The sequence below is a fragment of the Poecile atricapillus genome, chromosome 2, assembly GCF_030490865.1.
Source record: "Poecile atricapillus isolate bPoeAtr1 chromosome 2, bPoeAtr1.hap1, whole genome shotgun sequence".
Taxonomy (NCBI): domain Eukaryota; kingdom Metazoa; phylum Chordata; class Aves; order Passeriformes; family Paridae; genus Poecile; species Poecile atricapillus.
Genome location: NC_081250.1, coordinates 9694510 through 9712917, shown reverse-complemented (window position 1 = coordinate 9712917; position 18408 = coordinate 9694510). Strand labels below are relative to the sequence as shown.

Here is an 18408-nt window from a genome sequence, read left to right as displayed (position 1 = left end):
TGTTTTCATGAATGAAAACAGCTCCAGTAGATTTGCAATATTACCTTTCATGTGGCAAGAGGAAAGGAATTTGCTGATCAGAACATTTAATTTCCTCAGTGGCCCAGCTGTTCTTTGTGACCGTGTTAAAAATGCTTCTCTGTCCAGTGCTGCTGGAGTTGTTGTGGTGTTCTATTTATGCCTTCACCATCATTCCAGTGTAATCCTGGGATGATATTGCACTTGGCAGAGCTCAGTGATCCAGCCTTGATGTGGGTGCTGATTGCACAGTCTGTTATTTTTCTGGAATGTGGCTTGAAGGCACACCAAAGCAGAAAGGACATTGAAAGAGAGAATGCAGATATGTGATCTATGTCTGTTCATTTGTCCTGTGCTTGAATTCTGTTAAATAATTAAGAATCTTGAATAGTTTTTTCCGTTTCACCATTTTTCATTTAATGTATTTTAAAATTAAAGGTATAATTTCCTTTACTGATTTTTGAGATAGCTTTTAAATTGGGTATTCTTCTGAACTTCGAGTTCCCTTTGTTTTTTCCTCTTTTCCCCTCCCCACAGGGAAGAAGACTCTTGAGTTTTTTGTTCAGCTGGAATGTAAACTTCATTAAAATGATACATGGAACCGTTAAAAATCAATTACAGTTCTTTCCAAGGTATGCATCCCAGTTAAAGTGCTTAATTAGTAAGAGCTTGTCTAAAATCTTGTTTGTCTCACTCTAAAAATATATTGTATATTGAAAAAAATATATCAGTATTCAGAAACCCACAAATCTTCTGAAGAGAACTGCTATATTGTTTCAGAAACTTAATTTAACAGTAGCTGTGACATGCCTGGGTGTACAGTTATAGGAGTAGAAAATGTTTATTTGCCATTAGCTAAAGCGAATGACTTTGATAAAAATTGGACTGCATTATTTGCAGTGCTTATATGAGGGTTGCAGGTCCATTTCTCCTTTTTGTGAGGTATTTCTATTTTTTCCTACAAACAAGCTCTAATTTTATTTTCTAGGTTTCTGTATAAGACATTCTAATAAGAAGTGACTTACAGGGTAAATCATAGTCTGAGAACTTGGCTGATGGATAAAAATTATGGAGATTTTTTTTTCCTTTGATTATTCAGTGAAATGTTGCAGAAGTAATTCTATATATTAAAATCAGAGGCTTTCTAATGCTTTCAGGTAGAATAAGGTATTCCTGTACATGTCTATAAAGAATTTAAGGCATTCTTCATAACATAATTGGTAAAGTATCCCTCAATGTTTTGTCTCTCCCACCATGAGAGGTTTTTCAAGTATCATGCAATAGTGCTTGGATTCATTAAGAGTTAACATGGTACTTAAGGGTATAGACTTGAAAAGAGAATTTCTTCTTCTAAAAACCAATTTGATGCACAGAATTAAGATCCATATTGGTTTTTATACAAAACTTCATGTTTTGTCTTTATGAACTGTATATAGATATAGTTAGTATGCTTTCTTGACAGTGTTTCCTATGTGTTAATACAGATCCTTAATGGAATACATTTCAGAAGTTTACTTCAGGGCTTGGAAGAAGGTGTCAAAAGAATTCATAGAGGTAACACTGTGCTTGAAATTTCATTTGGATAGTTTTGAATTTCAAGGTAGGAAAGACTCATGACTTTGAACCTCAGAGAGGTTCCATTAATAAGCCTTAAAGAATTATTTTCCTAAGGAAAGACCCTCTTCAGCATTGTCAAGTAACTATATGTCATGCTTTGAATGTTTTCCCACTGAGATCAGCTTGGCTGCAGTTAAACACCTTTAGTTCTGTTTCTGAAGTATTGCTTTACACAAATATCCATATACACAATGTTTTTCATAAACATACCCGTTAGCTGAATTACTGAAGCTTTTATTCAGTATATGCAAGTCTGTATAGTTGATAGCTCAAGTATTTATCTAGTTTTTGTGGATTTCCATGGAAATGATTAATGGCATAATTACAGATCACAACAATGCTAGAGCAAAATTTCAGATACTAAAATATTCTTATTTACCCTGCTTTTAGCTTCTGACAATTGGATTAATTGTATATTCTGAAATTTTGAAAATTAGCTGAGGCATACTGAGGCCCCCAGATTGGAAAAATTTGGGCCAAGCAGAAGCCAAGTAAGAAATAATAGCAGATAGTATTTTCAGTTGCTTGTTTTAGGGAAAAATATAGTTTCTGCACAGCTACAGTACTTATTGTTTAATTTTATTAACAGGAGCATGTTTGTGTTTTTACTGTAGATACTTGAATGTAGCTGCATTCAGGATTTCATGCATCATGGAATTCATCTTCCCAGAAGTTCTTCTGTTCATTCTAAAGTTAGAGAGGTAAGTTCCAGGAAAGCATGACATTAACTGTAGCATCAAAATGAAACCAATTGCTGTGAAGTGGAAAATTTCCATTTCATACTAAAATACAATACCAGGTGTGGCTGGAACGGAAATACTTTCCTTTATAGCGGCCTGTATGGGGCTGTGTTTGGGGTGTGCTGATGGCACAGCAATGTTCTGGCTGCTGCTGAGCAGTGCCTGTGTGGTCTCAAGCCTTTCTTCTCCCCACGTTTTCCCTTGGGAGTGGGCCGGGCATGAGCAAGAGCTTGGGAGGTCAGAGCAGCAGAGACAGCTGACCCAAACTGACCAGAAGGATATCGCATGCCATACAACCATCATTCCCTCAGCAAACTGTGGGAAGGTGGGGTCTAGGGAGGCAGCCACTGCTGGGAGCCTGGTTGAGTATTGGTCTGCTTGTGGCAGGTGGTGAGTGGTTGCATTTGCATCACTCTCTTGGGGATTATTTTGGTCCTCTTTGTTTCATTTATTAAACTGTCCCTATCTTGACCTATGAACTTTCTCTTTCAATTCTTCTTCTTCCCCACTGAGCCAGGAGTGTGTGAATGGCTGTGGGTGCTTAGCTGGTAACTAGGGCCAACCTACCACAAATGCTTAAAAAATAGCATATTCTGAAAAACAGTGTTAGAAATAATTTTAGGAGGAACCTGTTTATAGTTTTGCACTAGATTTGTCTTTGCTGCTCAATAGTAGAAATAGAAGGGGATTTTCCAGAGTGCCAGAAATAGTTTTTGCTGTCTGTTGTCTAAGCTTTATTTACCTGTAGAATTGACCTTTCCATAGATGATCACAGAGACGAAAAGTCATAACCTTCTTGAGGCAAGCTTAGTAGATGGGTCTGAGATGAAACTTGGCTTTTTTCATTTTATTATATGCGATGGGATTTATATATGTTTATAGGGACAAGCTTTGAATCTAGTTGTTTGTCTGTGGTGTTTAGTCATGAGCAGAACATTTGAAACAGAATGAGAACTGCACAAGGCTTTTTAAAATATTTGTATTTGATCAATGCCCTTTCCTCTCACACGCTTTCCTCCAAATACCCAGACTCTAGAGTGTGTACTGTGCAATATACAGCTGGACATACCAGTGTACAATGCTATAGTGGATTTTTTGTTTGTTTTGGTTTGTATTTTCTGGGGTTGGTTTTCTAGGGGGTTTGTTCTGTTTTGTTTTCTCATAGCTATAGGATTTCCTTGTTGTGTGATTCCTGATCGATGGAACAGGCTTTTGACAGGACATTTCATGTTTTTCAGACTCTGAGGCTTATGATCTTGAAACAGGACAGTGAATAAATATGTCTTTGGGCTGCAAATGGAGTAGGTCTTGGAATAAATTTGAGGGTCAGCTTCTTTTGAAATTTTGTGTAATCATGTATTCTGTTTTCCAAGATCTTCAGGGAATTATCAATGCTGTATTGATCAAGGCCAGAAATGTTCAGAGGATGATCTTGTCTCATTTTTTGATTAATTACCAACCTTAGAACATAGCTGAAACTGCTCAGTGTTTCAAGTGGAAGAATTCTTCATATCAAGTTCATGATGTCCTTTCACGTATTCTGGTCTGGTCTTCCACTTTCTCTTCCTTTTCTGCATAATTCACATACAAAAATAACAGGATTTTTAGCTAATTAAGCACAGTTTTGAGTCCCGAGGAGTGCTGATAGTTGCTTTTCATCAATGCATAAAAAATGTATTAGGTTTGTACATGTGTATTTGGATAACTCTGCTTACCAGATAAGTTCCTTTGTTCTTAACAGAGAAAAGGCTTCTTTATCTGTAGTTTATAATTTCATGGTTTCAAAGTATTTCTGCCAGTTACTTTAAAAATATTTTTTTACAGTAACAAAAAGGAGGTGTTGCTGTGAAATTCTCTAGCCATATTTTTTTCTTAGTTGTAGATCTTTATATAAACTTACTGACTCTATGAAGTTATAAAATATTATATTTATTAGATGATTTTAATTTGACTATTTTTGAGACTTTCTAATAAGATATAGGGTCAATTAAAATGTTTGTTTTTTTCATTTCCATAGTATGAAAACTCTGGTCTTACTTAATTATGAAATAAGACAACCCCTTACCACTTCCTGAACGTAGAATGTTAAGATGGCTTTGGGGCCTGTTTTATTTGTTTTTCCTTAGGTGCTGAGTTATTTTCATAAACAAAGTAAAGTTCGTCAAGGAGTTGAAGAGATGCTTTATAGATTGTATCAGCCCATCCTCTGGAGAGCACTGAAGGTAATTACCCTTTTCAGAAAATACAATTGTCTTTCTCCAACTATTTAGTTTTGGGTCCTTTCCACGTCTTCTGTTTTTATTATTTGCTTTTAAAATTAAATGGCCACAAAAACCAAAATGTGTGTTTAACATCACAGATGTAGCTGAGTAACTTTGCAAGTTGTAATTAGGCATAGCATGCACAATAATATTCTAGTTTGTTAATATAATTTACTTGTAAAATTCACTTTTGTTTACAGGTACATGAGTGCTTTCCAGGATTGCAGCTGGTATTCTTATCCTCTCAACCTGAAAATTCTGTGTAATCTTGTGTTATCTTTCCCAAGATCTCTAGGGAATTATCAATGTTTTATTGATCAAAAATATTGATCAAAGGCAGAAATGTTCAGAGGATGGTTTAGTGTCACCTGTTGATTAATTACCAGCCTTAGAATACAGCACAATTAATTTATTAGAGTATTCATTTAGGAAACTTTTATTCTAGTTGGATTGTATGGACAGACATTCATGGTACACTCATGTGCACTCAGAATGAAATTTCTTACTTGTAGTTCTTTCATGGTGTGCGTGTATGTCCTTCTGTGGATTACATGCATGGACTAAAGGTGACCTACTGCAGTTTGTCTGCTCAGTTACACTCTGTGATTAAGAGGAGCTAAGCTTCCTTGTTTGGTGACAGCTTTTATTTTATCTGAAGTTATGAAATCCCTGTTTGTGAGGGTGTTCACATACAGCCAAGTTATTTCTGGTAAGCATTCACAATTTCATTTACTGGTTGGTCATAAGCATCTTCTCTAGATATGAGAAAGGTATTTGAAATTCTCAAAGTTCAAAGTATTTACTATTAACTTCAAAAGTTGTTTACAGTGGATTTTATGAGTTACAGGAAGGAGTTGAGAGCTTTTTTGGTTTCAACAGAATCCTGTGGTAGAGGTGGGAATATGAACAGAATCCTTGCTAGCCCAGTATCTTGTTTGGTCTTACATTAAAGGTTAGATCCCATCCTTTTAGAATTAATATAACAATGAGCCTTCTGGATGAAACATTTATATACTAGTGCCAGAGAATGATAGGTACAAAGCATGGCCTCCTTTAATTTCTACATTTCTGTCTCTAAAAAGAATAGGGGTTTTAACTGTTTTTTGGTAAGTTAACAAAATACAGTATTCCATTCTTAAGGGAGTTGCTGCCTGTCTGTGGAGGGTCATAGTCACTTTCCAAAGCTCAGGACTCAAATGTAAGACTAGACTACTTTTTGGAGGAAGATTCTGTCAAACCTTATAAAATCTGCATACATTTATTTGGAGAAATGTAACAGAAGGTGTGTAATGTGGGAAAAAAGGGTTAATGGTTGATTTGCAGCAAGACAGCAGGAGAATTCCTGATTCAAGAAATGATTTAACAGCTGCTATTCATAATTTTCACTAATGGTTCCATTGCTAGAACAAATCATACAGTACTGCATGAAGTATTTGGCTGTCACTGTGAGTCAGAAACACCAGTAGTTTAAGATACAGAACTAAGAAGGGAAGGTTATAACTGTTCTTACTGTTAAGGATTCTACTCCAAAGCTTGTAATGTCAGTTTAATTTTAGTTAACCAGTTTGATGCTCCTATTTTAGCCAAATCCCTAATTTAATATAGTGAAGAACAAATTCTGTTCTAGAGCACTGGTTATGAAAAAGAAAGGACACACAAGACCTGTTTATTCCTCCTTCATACAGAAAGCAAAAATGCTTCAGTTGTAAGAATACAATGAATTCCAGAACTGTTGATGCTGAAACTACTTGATTTCATCTCTGAAATCTTTAAACTGAGAATGCGCATTTGTAATACAGTTCTCTGTTTTTCTTCAGTTGCTTGTTTTGCAAGTACTTAGATTGAACAAGCTTCTACTGGGGCTTTTACCAACACGTATTTTATGTTACTTTATGTAATTATGTTTTTAATATAAGCCCATATGTAACTGCTTCATCTTTTTTTCATGTTCTTGTTATGAAAAACAAGTGTCATGCAAACATAAAAGAGATGTGCAGTGATTGGTTGTTAGTATGAGAAGATATTTAGATATAAAAATAAGGATATTTAGTGTGAGGTAAGTAGTGATTAAGCTATTTCTTATCAAGCTGAAAAAGTCAAGAACCACTCCTCCAGGAATTCAATCCATAGAAGGAAGTGACTCCTTTGAAGTATTTGGTTGTCTTTTAAAATTTTTTTCTTTTCCCATGCATTTAAACTTAACATGTCCTGGGGAAGCAGTGTTTTAAATAATTGGAAGTGAATTTCAGAACCTGTAAGACCAGATAAAATGTAAAAGAAAGCTATGAAAATTAACTGAAGAGAAAATTAAAATATTGTTTGAAAAGGTTCTGAAAGTTCCTAAGAATTGTACAAGCATAATGGTAAAGAAGTATTAGTCATTTAAATAACTGCAGGCTCTGGCATGGAAAAGTCAGTTTGGATTAAAAAAGGCCATGAATTTAAAGTCTTAGGTTCTACCTCTGTGAAGACATTGTACAAGCCTGAATATGCAAATACATTTGGGATAAATTCCAGTTAATAAAAGGCAGTAATTTGAACTGTGGGTACTCAGTTCAGAATTAAAAGTGAGCTTGATGGAATTCAGTGTAATGCACTTTGAAAGTTTATGGAAATTAACTTTCTGCAATGGCTGTGGTAGACAAGGTCTAGGTTATTGCACAAAAACACATTTTAATTAATTTTCACATGCAATGTTAGTGCAGAAGAGCTATTTCACCCTAAATTCACATATTATCTTGTTAGGTGTTAAATATAGAAAGCTCAGAGTTAAAGGATTTTCTACAACTTTTTAGGATCATTGAGAATTACAGTCTTTTCACCTTTAAGTTGTTTGCATTATCCATAATAAATAAAGGAAAATACAAGTCCCTAATTAAAGAATGTATGTATGTGCTTTATTTGCTTTTGTAGTATTCAATTTAGAATTCCTAGTAATTTTGTTGACTTGAAGAATTTGGAATATTATGGTTCTACTCCACTATATCAGGATTTATCAAGAAGAGAAACCCAAAGCAGTTTGTCAATGAAGTAATTGTTACTCATTTCTTTTGTGATTTTCTGGTTTTATTTGTCATTAGTTTAAGTCTAAACATTACACAGTTATTGCCATGTTTCTTTTCCCTGCCTTTGATCTCAATGTGCTTTATGACAAGGGAAGAAGAAAATTAGATGATTAGAATAGTCAAGAATTTCCCTGAACTGTCTTGTCTTGCTGCTAAAATTACGCCTACTTTGCTTGTTATATTGAGAGATTTTATATTTTTTATTGGACCCAAAAATCTGGACAAAATTCTCCCTTCTCTTTCCAACAGAAGTCAGCAGAGGCTCTTAATCACTACACTGCTATCTTTGATAAATAAAATGCAGTTTGGTGGTTAGATTTCAGCTTTGTCCTTGAGATGCCTTGAATTTCTTTATGGTTTCATTGTCTGCTCTCTTTTTCTGTCCTTTAAGAGTCCACAGGATCAATTATCTTTCCCTGAATGAGTGGCTGAATATGCACCTTTTTCCTTTTTTGCATTTGTGGATCTACAACCACTAAAATATATGGTGGAGTACACTGAAAATTGTTAAATATGGTAAAATGTTGTGAGGCTTCCCATAGATTTTTCATGAGCTGCCTGGAGCTCAGAACACGGTCCTAATACTTATGTGCAGAGATGCAAACTGAGTATGTTTTTGCTGGATAAGTTACTCTCCAAGCTTTCTAGTACCTAGTTAATAAATGCTATTTTCTTGAAGAAATAGGCTTGAACTTTCAATTAAATCACCTGTCTCTTGACAAGCAAATTAATTAATCCAATCTGATTGAATTTAAGAGTCTTCTGTCCTGAAGAGGAGCTTTTAGGCCACCAAGAGAAATCCCAACTGCTTTTAATTTATTCAGCATTACAGAAAGCAGAAGGGCTCTGACTGTGATTCCTCAGGGTCATTGAAGCTGATATGCTTTGAAAGCTGATTGTGACAATAACTCAGGTTTTACTGAATGGGCCAGAAATATAAGATAAAACATTAAAACTCATGTGACTTTAAGTTCTTCTGTCCATTTCTAAATTCATCTCTTCCACCCACTTAATTATAAACACTTGTCAAAATGTTTGGAGAACAGTATTTGACAGGATACACCTTTGGATATTAACAATTGGTCCTTATGGAAAAAATATCTTTTCCTCCATTGTAACAGGCCAGAAACTCAGAAGTTCGAGCAAATGCAGCATTTTTGTTTGTTGATGCTTTCCCTATTCGCGATCCCAGTTTTACTGCTGAAGAGATGGACAGTGAAATTCAGAAACAGTTTGAAGAACTTTTTGTAAGTTTTAATAAAACTGAAATGTTAAAAATGAAACTTTTATCAAAATTTAAAAAAAAATATTGTTGATGCAATTAAAATTTATGGAATTTCTGGTTAATTGTAAGGAAGTAGAGGTCTGTGGTGCAGAAAATACAGAGTAAACTAATATTTTAAATTTCTATACTGTGCTTTCTGCAGATGCTATACACCACTTTAAAAAGGAAATATTTTGGTTTGTTATTCATTGATCTGTGAATGAGACATGCCTTTGAAAGATTAAATGCATGAATAATGATCTTGGTCCTTGCTTAACTTGGGACTGGGGGGAGAGCTTCACAGTTACTATGGAAGTACTCAATGAAAGTTCAGTGCTGTATTACTAACTACTTCTTAAATTAAGTACAATGGAGAGAACCTAAAAATCTCCTTACCAGTCCAGATGGGTGAAAATGAATGTAGTATATTTCTTAGGAAAATGTTTGGGGATTCCTGAGTAAACATCAGATAATGGAATGAATTTCAGAGTTTTTATGTTGTTCCATAGGAACAGTGATCAATGTAGACTCATAGAAATAGAAGTCCAAATATTCTTAATTAAGTCACAAGTGCCAGACTTGTTTTATTTAAAAAAAAAAAAAAAAAATTCAAAAGTCCAATTAAAAAAATTGGCCAATAGCTATCTTAACTTTACTTCTGACAATTTTCATAATTAAAAGGTAATGGAATGCATTTTGTTTATGGTAGGCTCAGGTCAAACAGCAGTAGAGTTACAATAATCCATATGCTTACAGTATTATTCTTCTGTTTGTTTTAGAGTCTCTTAGAAGATCCTCATCCAGTTGTCCGCTCTACAGGGATACTTGGAGTTACTCAAATCGTATCCAAATACTGGGAGATGATTCCTCCAACAATTCTTGCTGATCTTTTAAAAAAGATAACTGGAGAGCTGTCATGTGATATAGCATCTGCTGATGTTCGATGCTCTGTTTTTAAAGTAAATGTTTTTTATCATGGTTGTCATTTTTCTATTTTACTTGATATATGGGTTTCTGGTATAGGCTACTTTAAATCAAGGAAATTACTTGTTTTTCAAAATGTCTTAGGCAATAGAATTCCTAATGCATGGAGGTTTTGCACATTTCATAAAAGCCACATGTCTTTTAAAATAGTAACTGATTTGCTTTCTGACTCTCTAAGGTTTTTCAGTTTCGGTTGTATGCACACTGTTTGAACCCGATCACTTACTTTTTTTAGCTATTAGAAATGATGCTTTGACTTGAAAATATATGTTCTTACATCACTGGCTTTAATGCATCCCAAGACATGCACAATTAGGATTTTGTACCCCACTTTGTGTGTCTGAGGTTTGGACGGATATAATTCCACAGTCTGTCTGGTGATGCCTCCTCCCATGTACTGCTCTCTGTGTTAGAAATAGTTCATCTACATCTTTCTGGCACATGAGAAATAACTGATAGCTTGGACAGAAAAATGAACTCCCTAAGCAGCATTTTCACTTGAAGCTTCTGTGTCAGTTGAGACTTAAATTGAAGCCGTTATCCTGTTAATCCTCACTTTCTCCACTACTGCTTCATGGAGGAGCTATCCTGGATAAGTAGAAAGTGCTGATTTAAAATTAATTGGTAAAAAGAAATATATTTTTAATTTGAAATCAGCATATTTTAGAAAGCTGAGTGCCCTCAGGTAGAGGACAAGACCATGGTCTTAGTGTAGGTCTGAAGCTGATTCAGCTGAGGTGAGTTCACCAAACACAGTTCCCTGTAAATTTGAAGTAATCAAAGCAGTTTTTACTAAAAAATATTACGAAAAACCAAGCATGCACAATGTCTGCCCCTTCTTTATTTGACATGAGAAGTGTCATGGTCTACTTAAACAATTTTTAGCTACAGATTTTTCAGCTCTACTCTTTCGGGATTTGTTTTTTTTGATTTTAGTGCCTACCAATAATTTTGGACAACAAACTAAGTCACCCACTCCTAGAACAACTCCTGCCTGCAACCAAACACAGTCTTCATGACAATTCTGAGAAAGTGCGAGTGGCTTTTGTGGAAATGCTGCTCAAAGTGAAGGCTACCAAGGCTGCTAAGGTAGGATAATGACACTCAGTAAATAGCAAGGAGACAAAATCAAAGAATTTATGTTAAAAAAAAAAAAGTACATTTTGAGACTTTTGCATGATCCTAAAAAAAGAAAGAAGTAACCTGCTTTGCTCTGGTTATACTCTAAATATTTGTGGTATCCCGAGTGCTCTGTGGGCCCTTTGTTCTCTCTGTTGGATCGGCAGGGGAGAGCAGTGGGTTACAGCCACACTTCCCTCAGCTGCCCAACTCTTCTAAATGCCTAACACCTTAACCCTTAGCTTTTTTGCTTTGATTGTTATATTTTTATCATGTCTCTTCCTAATTTGAGGGCACATCCTTTGGGATTTTGGTGTCTTTTTATAGTGATGTTTAATGTATTTTGTGTTCTGCTGTGGACTCTTATTTAAGGTGATACTGTCCAGCTACAGGTCTTAAAGCATCTTTGAGCTCTTATTCCACTCTCTAATGTTAATAGTTTCTTAATTTCAGTTTTATATTTTAATTTAACTGGTTTTTGTCCCTTCCTAAGACTAATAAAGATATAAAACTATTAGAAAGCATCCAGAGGAGGGCTCTGAAGATGGTGAAGGGTGTAGAGAGAAAGCCATACAAGGAGTGGATGAGGTCACTTGGTTTGTGAATTATTCTAAGTTTGCTGCCATTAAAGACAGAGAAAAAAGTTAATTCTCAGTGTCAGGGATTTTTTAGGGGAAGGAAAGATCAGGTTTGCATAAGGAAAAAAAAAGATCCTAGTAAGTGTTAGATGTTTTTCAGTAACTTCTTTTGATTTAGAAACTGTAATGTATATCCCTGGTCAGTCCTGGGTTCACCTTAAACTTACTTTTTATGACAGTTCTAATAGGGACATCCATGGTTCAAATTCACAGGGTAATTAACTTCTGGAAATATTTCTACTCAAGAGTAAAATAGATTCCTTGGCATTGAAAAATACTTTTTTTTTTAATTCAAAATTGTCCAGCATAATTAATTCAGAATCTTCTCAAAAAAAATTGCAAATGTAGTGTTACCGCTGGCATAATAGCTGTGTAGTCCATCTGAATTTCATAGCCTTTGATTTCTGTGTTACAAATAAACTGGAGCTCTGCTAAGAGTGAGATGCATTCAGTATTTAGTAATATGGGGTTTGGGATGGTTTTGGAAAGACTGTTGATCCATACAGGTTTTTAAGGTGTACACAATACTTGTAAATAGTTTGGTCCTACTTTTTCCTGTGAGGAGAATATGAAACATGGCACATAGTGACAAATAATTGTATTTTATGGTGATATCCTTGTAAAAGTAAATAGTTCTTCCCTGTATCTACGGAATTGCATTAGTATTGCAGGTGTATTGAACTGGAGTTGCTTGAACCACAATTTTTCCAGTGAGTCAGAGATACCAGGAGATTTAAAACATCAGCACAGCAAATACCATTATTGCAGCAGAATTTGATCTTTAGTACACGTTGGTGTAAAAATAAAAAAAAATAAAAATTCTCATGTTTTCCAAGTTAATGTTCCTTACATTTGTATAGACTATTGACATGGAAATCACTTACTGAAGGTGATGGTTTTTTTCTCCGTTTTTATTTAACTCCTTTGAATATCTTTTTCTCACTTTACAAAGTTCTGGAATATCTGTCCCATGGAGCATCTCCTGTCTCGCCTTGAAGCTGATTCGAGGCCGGTGTCCCGGCGCATTGTGAACCTCCTGCTGAACTCCTTCTTCCCCACTACCCAGCCCGAGGAGGTGTGGTGTGAGCGCTGTGTCACTCTGATCCAGATGAACCCAGCAGCAGCCAGGAAGTTCTATCAGTATGCCTATGAATTTACTGGCCCCACCAATATAGGTAAAGTACAAAACATTGTGAGCTTTTGGAATTACTGATATCATGCCATGTAAATGCTTTTTTCTTCTTATTTCTGTAACAGTGGTACATTGTTGCTAGATTTTTTGGGGGCTTAGTATAATATTAGTTTGTAGTTTTTGAAATTCTTGACACCAGCAATAAGCACAGCAGGCGAAGTCATTGGCTTTTTCAACAGTGAGGAGATCAAAGATTTTCATCTCTGCTTTTTGATGCTGTGCTGTACACCACAGGCCATGGTGGCACTGGTTCCTTCTGTTCCCCTTTCTCCCCACACAGACCTTACAGCTATCTCAGCTGATACCTATATCTTATGTAGAAAAAGAGTAGCAAGTACCCGTGCCTTAAGTGATTTGAGATCTTCACATGAAAGATTATATAGAAACTGAAAAAATGTTTACATCTGATAATCTGGTTATCTGGGATTTATGGATCAATATTTTCAAATTGCTCAGGGAAAATCTAAAAAGTCCTCTTTCAGAAAGCTTCAGAAAGTGTCAGTGAAGAGGGCATGTACTGCCCATAATGTCACTGCTTTTTAGAAAAGTCCTATTGAACCAAGTAAAATCAGGAAAATTTTGTTCCAGAAGAGTTCTGATAAAACCCAAGTAATGAGCATGGAGTGACTTGGGTGAAATGCCCAAACCATTGCCTCTCAGCTGGTCATCTTGATAAGGTTATGAAATCAGCTTGTACTTCCATCAGAGTGGGCATAACCCTTTCACTTCTTCTAGAGCTGAGCTCCTCATTCAGGAGTACAATGATTGGGCTACGACATCTATTCCAAAGAATGGGAATTGACATAGAAGGGAATGTGTTCTAGAACTTGGGTCATTAGGTTAACACCTATGCCAGATTAAATGTAGGAGTTGTGGGAGCTTCCTCTAATTCTGATTTTGATGAGGTGGTGGTTATTTGGGTTTTTTTTTAGTATACTGTTTTAACAATAAAATTACAGACCCTGAAGATAATGTTGTCGTTTCTTCTTCATACTTGAGGATATAAAACAAGTTCTCATTTTTTTCATTTTCTTTACAAGGAAATTTCTCCATTTTTTCCTAGCTGTTTCTGATTCTGTTGCCTACTTTTCATACTGTCTTTACAGTATGAAAATAATTATTATTTATAATTATTTATTATTATTTACTATTATTAATGATTATTTATTATTAAAATATTATTATTTATAATTATAATTAGAAGCATTTATTACCAACATTCATTAAATATCAAATGTCTATTCTTATTCATTTTAAATGTAGCTAAATTGATGCTCACTATTCGGCGCTGCTTGAATGCCTGCATCCAGAAAGCAATGAAGGAGAGTCTTCATGATAGTGGGGATGATGATGGTGATGATGAAGAACATGGAAGTAAAAGGGAGAACAGCAGTGTAAGACAGTACATTTTATGCTAAATTCTGGTAACTTGTTTTCAGTGCTGCTTAATGTCACACAGAATATGAAGAAAGTCTAAAGGAGGGCCCTTGGGCATCTCTGGAATTGGAAGGGGGGAACCACTGTTACTGGATTTTCATGTCCTGCAGCAGCAGAAATTTTTTCAAGTAGCTAGAATAAGATAGAAGAAATATGAAGCGTATTTTAAATTATTAGTTGCCTAATTCTAGTGCTGATTATAAATTGGTTTGTTTTGCAGTTAAATTATTTTAAAAATTACCATTACAAGATATGTGAAGTTAGAGAGATCAAGACTGAATTGTGGAGTTCCTATTCTATGACAACCACAATGTCTTTTTTAAAGGGACTAGAAGGATTTTCAGTGTCTTTTAAGCCTTATTTTGATTTAAATTTCTATTTGAAAACATAATGGGTAATATCATCTAAGTGTTTGTATTTCAGGTGTTGGATAATGTGTTGTCAGTAGACGACGTGGCCAGCATGGCAAGCTTGTTGGAGATCACTGTAATACTCTGGAGAAGTATCCACAAAGCACTAGATCACAATGAAGATGCCAAAGATTATGCTATCAGGAAGTTTGCTTCTGTACTTCCTGAATATTTTAAAGTATTTCAGGTAAAGAAAGCCTAGATTTTCCTGTATTTTCTCAGTATTTTCTTCAGATGCTTTCATGTTTTATGTCTTTTATCTATTTTTGTGGCATTAAATATTCTTTTTTATTGTTGCTATAAACTATAAACAGCACAAATTGGTAGAAACTATTCTCCAACTGCAGCATCTGACTGATCAACCATTATCTAAATAGTCAGCTCAGAAATACTTATGCAATTAATTGATCTCCTTGTAAGGTTTTTCTAGGGTTTTATTCTTTTGAATGCTTTAGAACTTTTGGGAAACAGTAATCACAAATGTGCCATTGCAGAATAAATACTCATTGTACATTAGAATCCACATATTTTTCTACCCACTGTCCCCCAGACTCTTCCACCAGCACCACTTATGATTCAGCTGCAACTGAAGCAGCTGAGTCTCTGTTTTCACTGCATATGAGCTGGCAGAGTGTACTCACAGCCCAGAAAGCCAAACATGTCCTTCTGACCTGCTGGAGTGAGTCCAAAGGAAGCCTCCCAGATGAGAGGGATGGAGCACCTCTCCTAAATGGAAAGGCAAAAAGAATTTGGATTGTTAAGCCTGGAAAAGAAAAGGCTTTGTAGTGACCTAAACTGCTGCCTTCCAGTGCCTGAAGGGAGCCTGCAAGAAAGACAGAGATGGACTTTTTCCAAGGGAGTGTAGTGACAGGACAAGGGGCAATGGATTCAAACTGGGAGAAAGTAGCTTTAGATGAAGTATTAGGAAGAAATTCTTTACTGTGAAAGTGGTGAGACACTGGCACAGGTTGTCCAGAGAAGATGTGGATGCCCCATCCCTGGCAGTATTCAAGGCCAGCTTGGATGGGGCTTGGAACAACCTGGCTAAGTGGAAGGTGTCCCTGCCCATGGCAGGGTGGTTGGAACAACATCTCTTTGTCCCTTCCAACCGAAACCATTCTGTGATTCTGAGGTTTCTGCTAATTTGAATACTGTCTAATGATTTGTTGATGCATTTATTTTTTGCTTTGGTTTGATATAGGCAGTTAATTAAAATAAGTAATTTTCAAATTGTCAGTCTCCTTGCTGTAGTTTTTTTAGTGTTATTCTTGAGGAGGATGCCATCCTAAGAGTGGCCAGTAGTGGCTGCTGCTCCCAGAGTGAATTTGGAAGGATTACATACTGGATATCTTTTTCTCAGTTGATGGCTTTTATGTTGAAGTATCCTGAAGTATGGTGGCTGTTCCACTGCAACTTTGCTTTAGATAATCAGGGAGTGAAAAGCAGCTCATTGCAACATATTATTCTGCAGCACAGATATATGAGTGCTCTTGACCCTGAAAGCATTTGGAAGTTGTCAAAGACATTCCAAATCTTTTTGGGTTGAGGATGTAACATCCTTTCTGAAAGGGCCTGGTGAACAGACAAGATATCCAGCTTTAGCAAACAACCTCTTTGACTTTGATATTCTTATAGTGAGTAAGCAGCTTGGATGTAAGAGGACCTGTCATCAAGGGGCTTAGTTCCTAAAAGGCTACAAACATACTGAAGCAGCCTGTCTCTTTCCTGAAAAAGCTACAAATATATTTTAAAAGTTCTTTTAAGAATACGAGCTCTAAAAACTGTTTTATATCTTGGAATGGCCAAGTAGGTGATAATTTCATTTGGCTGTTTCCATGAAGCTTGGACATAGAGATAAACTATTTTTGAAGAGTTCTTAACATAGGCTGGTTTCTGTATAACCTGAGTGAGATGATGTTGTGGCACCGACCATGCATTATTTCATGTTGTAATGAATAATAGCGCATTAAACATTACCACTGTTATTTATATAAGAACCCTTTCCTTTACAGTCTTTTTAATAAGTTGTGGTGTGAATGAATATTCATTTAAGGCATTGGTTACTTGAGAGGAGTTAGATGGTGTCATGGTTGTGCAATTAAATCTTAGTCACACTGGGAAAAAAAGTTAGGTAGAGCTGCTATTTCTTTTGCAATGAGTATTAACTTAATGGATCCATGACTGACTATTCATGGTAGTTATTCTGGCAGTTTGTCAGAAAGCTGAAGGATACAACAATTGACCTCCAAAACCAAGAATCAGACATTTCAGATTGCAAGCCAATATTGATTTGAGTTTCTTTCAGCTTCATTTGTAGTGAAAAAGGGAAATCTTTAATCTAAGAAAATGTAATCATACTTTTTCAGTACTCTCTTTAGTTTTGCTTGCATGTGTGTACCTTTACCTTTATGTCATGCTGTGTAATTCTTTTATCCTAGGATGAGCGGTGCATGACTCCATTGGTTATTCTGGCATCCTTTATGCCCCCTGCTGCTATTCCTACATTCAGGTACTGTTTGGAAATCCAAAATGCAATGACAAGGAATTTCTTGTTGGGTGTATTTGTTCATTTTTCACAGTCTGATATATTAAATGCCTATTTGGATAAATTAAGACCCTAAAAAACTGTGGTAAATCAGTAAAATTAGTGATGTTCATGTCTAAGTTGTTGGTGAATCATTTGTTTGTATTATACTAATTGTTTTCTGCACTTAAGGGTGTAAAGATAATGTATCTCTTTGTCTGTTTGCTTTTAAGCTGTGGCGTGGTTTCCAGACTCAGAAATATTGACAGTGGAGCTAACCAAGGCAAATATTCTATCCTGATCGACTGCCTGTGCCGCTGGGGTCAAGTGGGGCACATTATGGAAGTAGCCTGCGATTGGCTGTCTGACTCGCTCACCCCAACAAAGGTCTGCATATGCATATGACAGGGAGTATAGGAATTGCCAGACTTCTTTAAGGCATCATACTTTTTTAAAATAGAATAAGACTTTTTAATGCTATATTATTCTGCTTTGAAATCAGTTCTAAAGTCAGATACTAAGACTTGTACTGGTTTTGTGCTTCCTTCCTATTCAGAATACTAAAACATCTGAGCGTCGAGTACGTATCCACGTAACACAAGAATCAAAGCCAGACTTAGCAATTGACTACATTGAGTATTTATTGACCCATCCTGTCAATCGTGGTTGCCTCCTTTCTGTTCCTAAAAAGAAACTGAAGAACCTTTTGAAAATTCTTGGTGCTGCAAAGGTAATTTTCTCCTTATCATAAACAGTGTTTATAAAATCAGTACTTCATATATTACCTGAGTCAAACTAAAGGCATGCAAGAACAAATAAATGAGATTCATGATCCCCTCTCCCTTTGTAAAAAGATTTTCCTTTTTATTTGTACGTCCAACAAATATTCTAAACAGAAGTATAGTAGTTCAGAATTGTTTATAGATAGCAGATTTTAACCAGCTTCTCAGTTTTAGATATCTCAAAATTTTTGTGATCTAATGTTGAGTTTTTTTAAGGCACCTGACTTTCAGAATATGCAGATAAGGAACAGTCTGAAAATAAATTATGGCACTGCAAAATGGAAGTATTAAAGTATGCTTGTTCCTTTTTTGGGCTTGGTGCTTTGCTGTTTTTATGGGTTTGGAGGTTTTTTTAAC

The 18408-nt window shown here is 35.6% G+C and overlaps 1 protein-coding gene across 1 annotated transcript in view; it reads left to right on the top strand.

The window, feature by feature from the left end:
• Nucleotides 1-18408, top strand: part of NCAPG2 (non-SMC condensin II complex subunit G2) — a 42676-nt gene that overhangs the window by 12047 nt on the left and 12221 nt on the right. Inside the window, exons 7-19 of the mRNA XM_058832290.1 lie at nucleotides 556-650; nucleotides 1503-1572; nucleotides 2250-2336; nucleotides 4502-4597; nucleotides 8823-8948; nucleotides 9745-9924; nucleotides 10886-11038; nucleotides 12659-12881; nucleotides 14162-14292; nucleotides 14759-14932; nucleotides 17184-17254; nucleotides 17503-17656; nucleotides 17826-17999. Coding sequence (XP_058688273.1) covers nucleotides 556-650; nucleotides 1503-1572; nucleotides 2250-2336; nucleotides 4502-4597; nucleotides 8823-8948; nucleotides 9745-9924; nucleotides 10886-11038; nucleotides 12659-12881; nucleotides 14162-14292; nucleotides 14759-14932; nucleotides 17184-17254; nucleotides 17503-17656; nucleotides 17826-17999 — 1734 coding nt within the window. The remainder of the gene's footprint in view (nucleotides 1-555; nucleotides 651-1502; nucleotides 1573-2249; nucleotides 2337-4501; nucleotides 4598-8822; nucleotides 8949-9744; nucleotides 9925-10885; nucleotides 11039-12658; nucleotides 12882-14161; nucleotides 14293-14758; nucleotides 14933-17183; nucleotides 17255-17502; nucleotides 17657-17825; nucleotides 18000-18408) is intronic.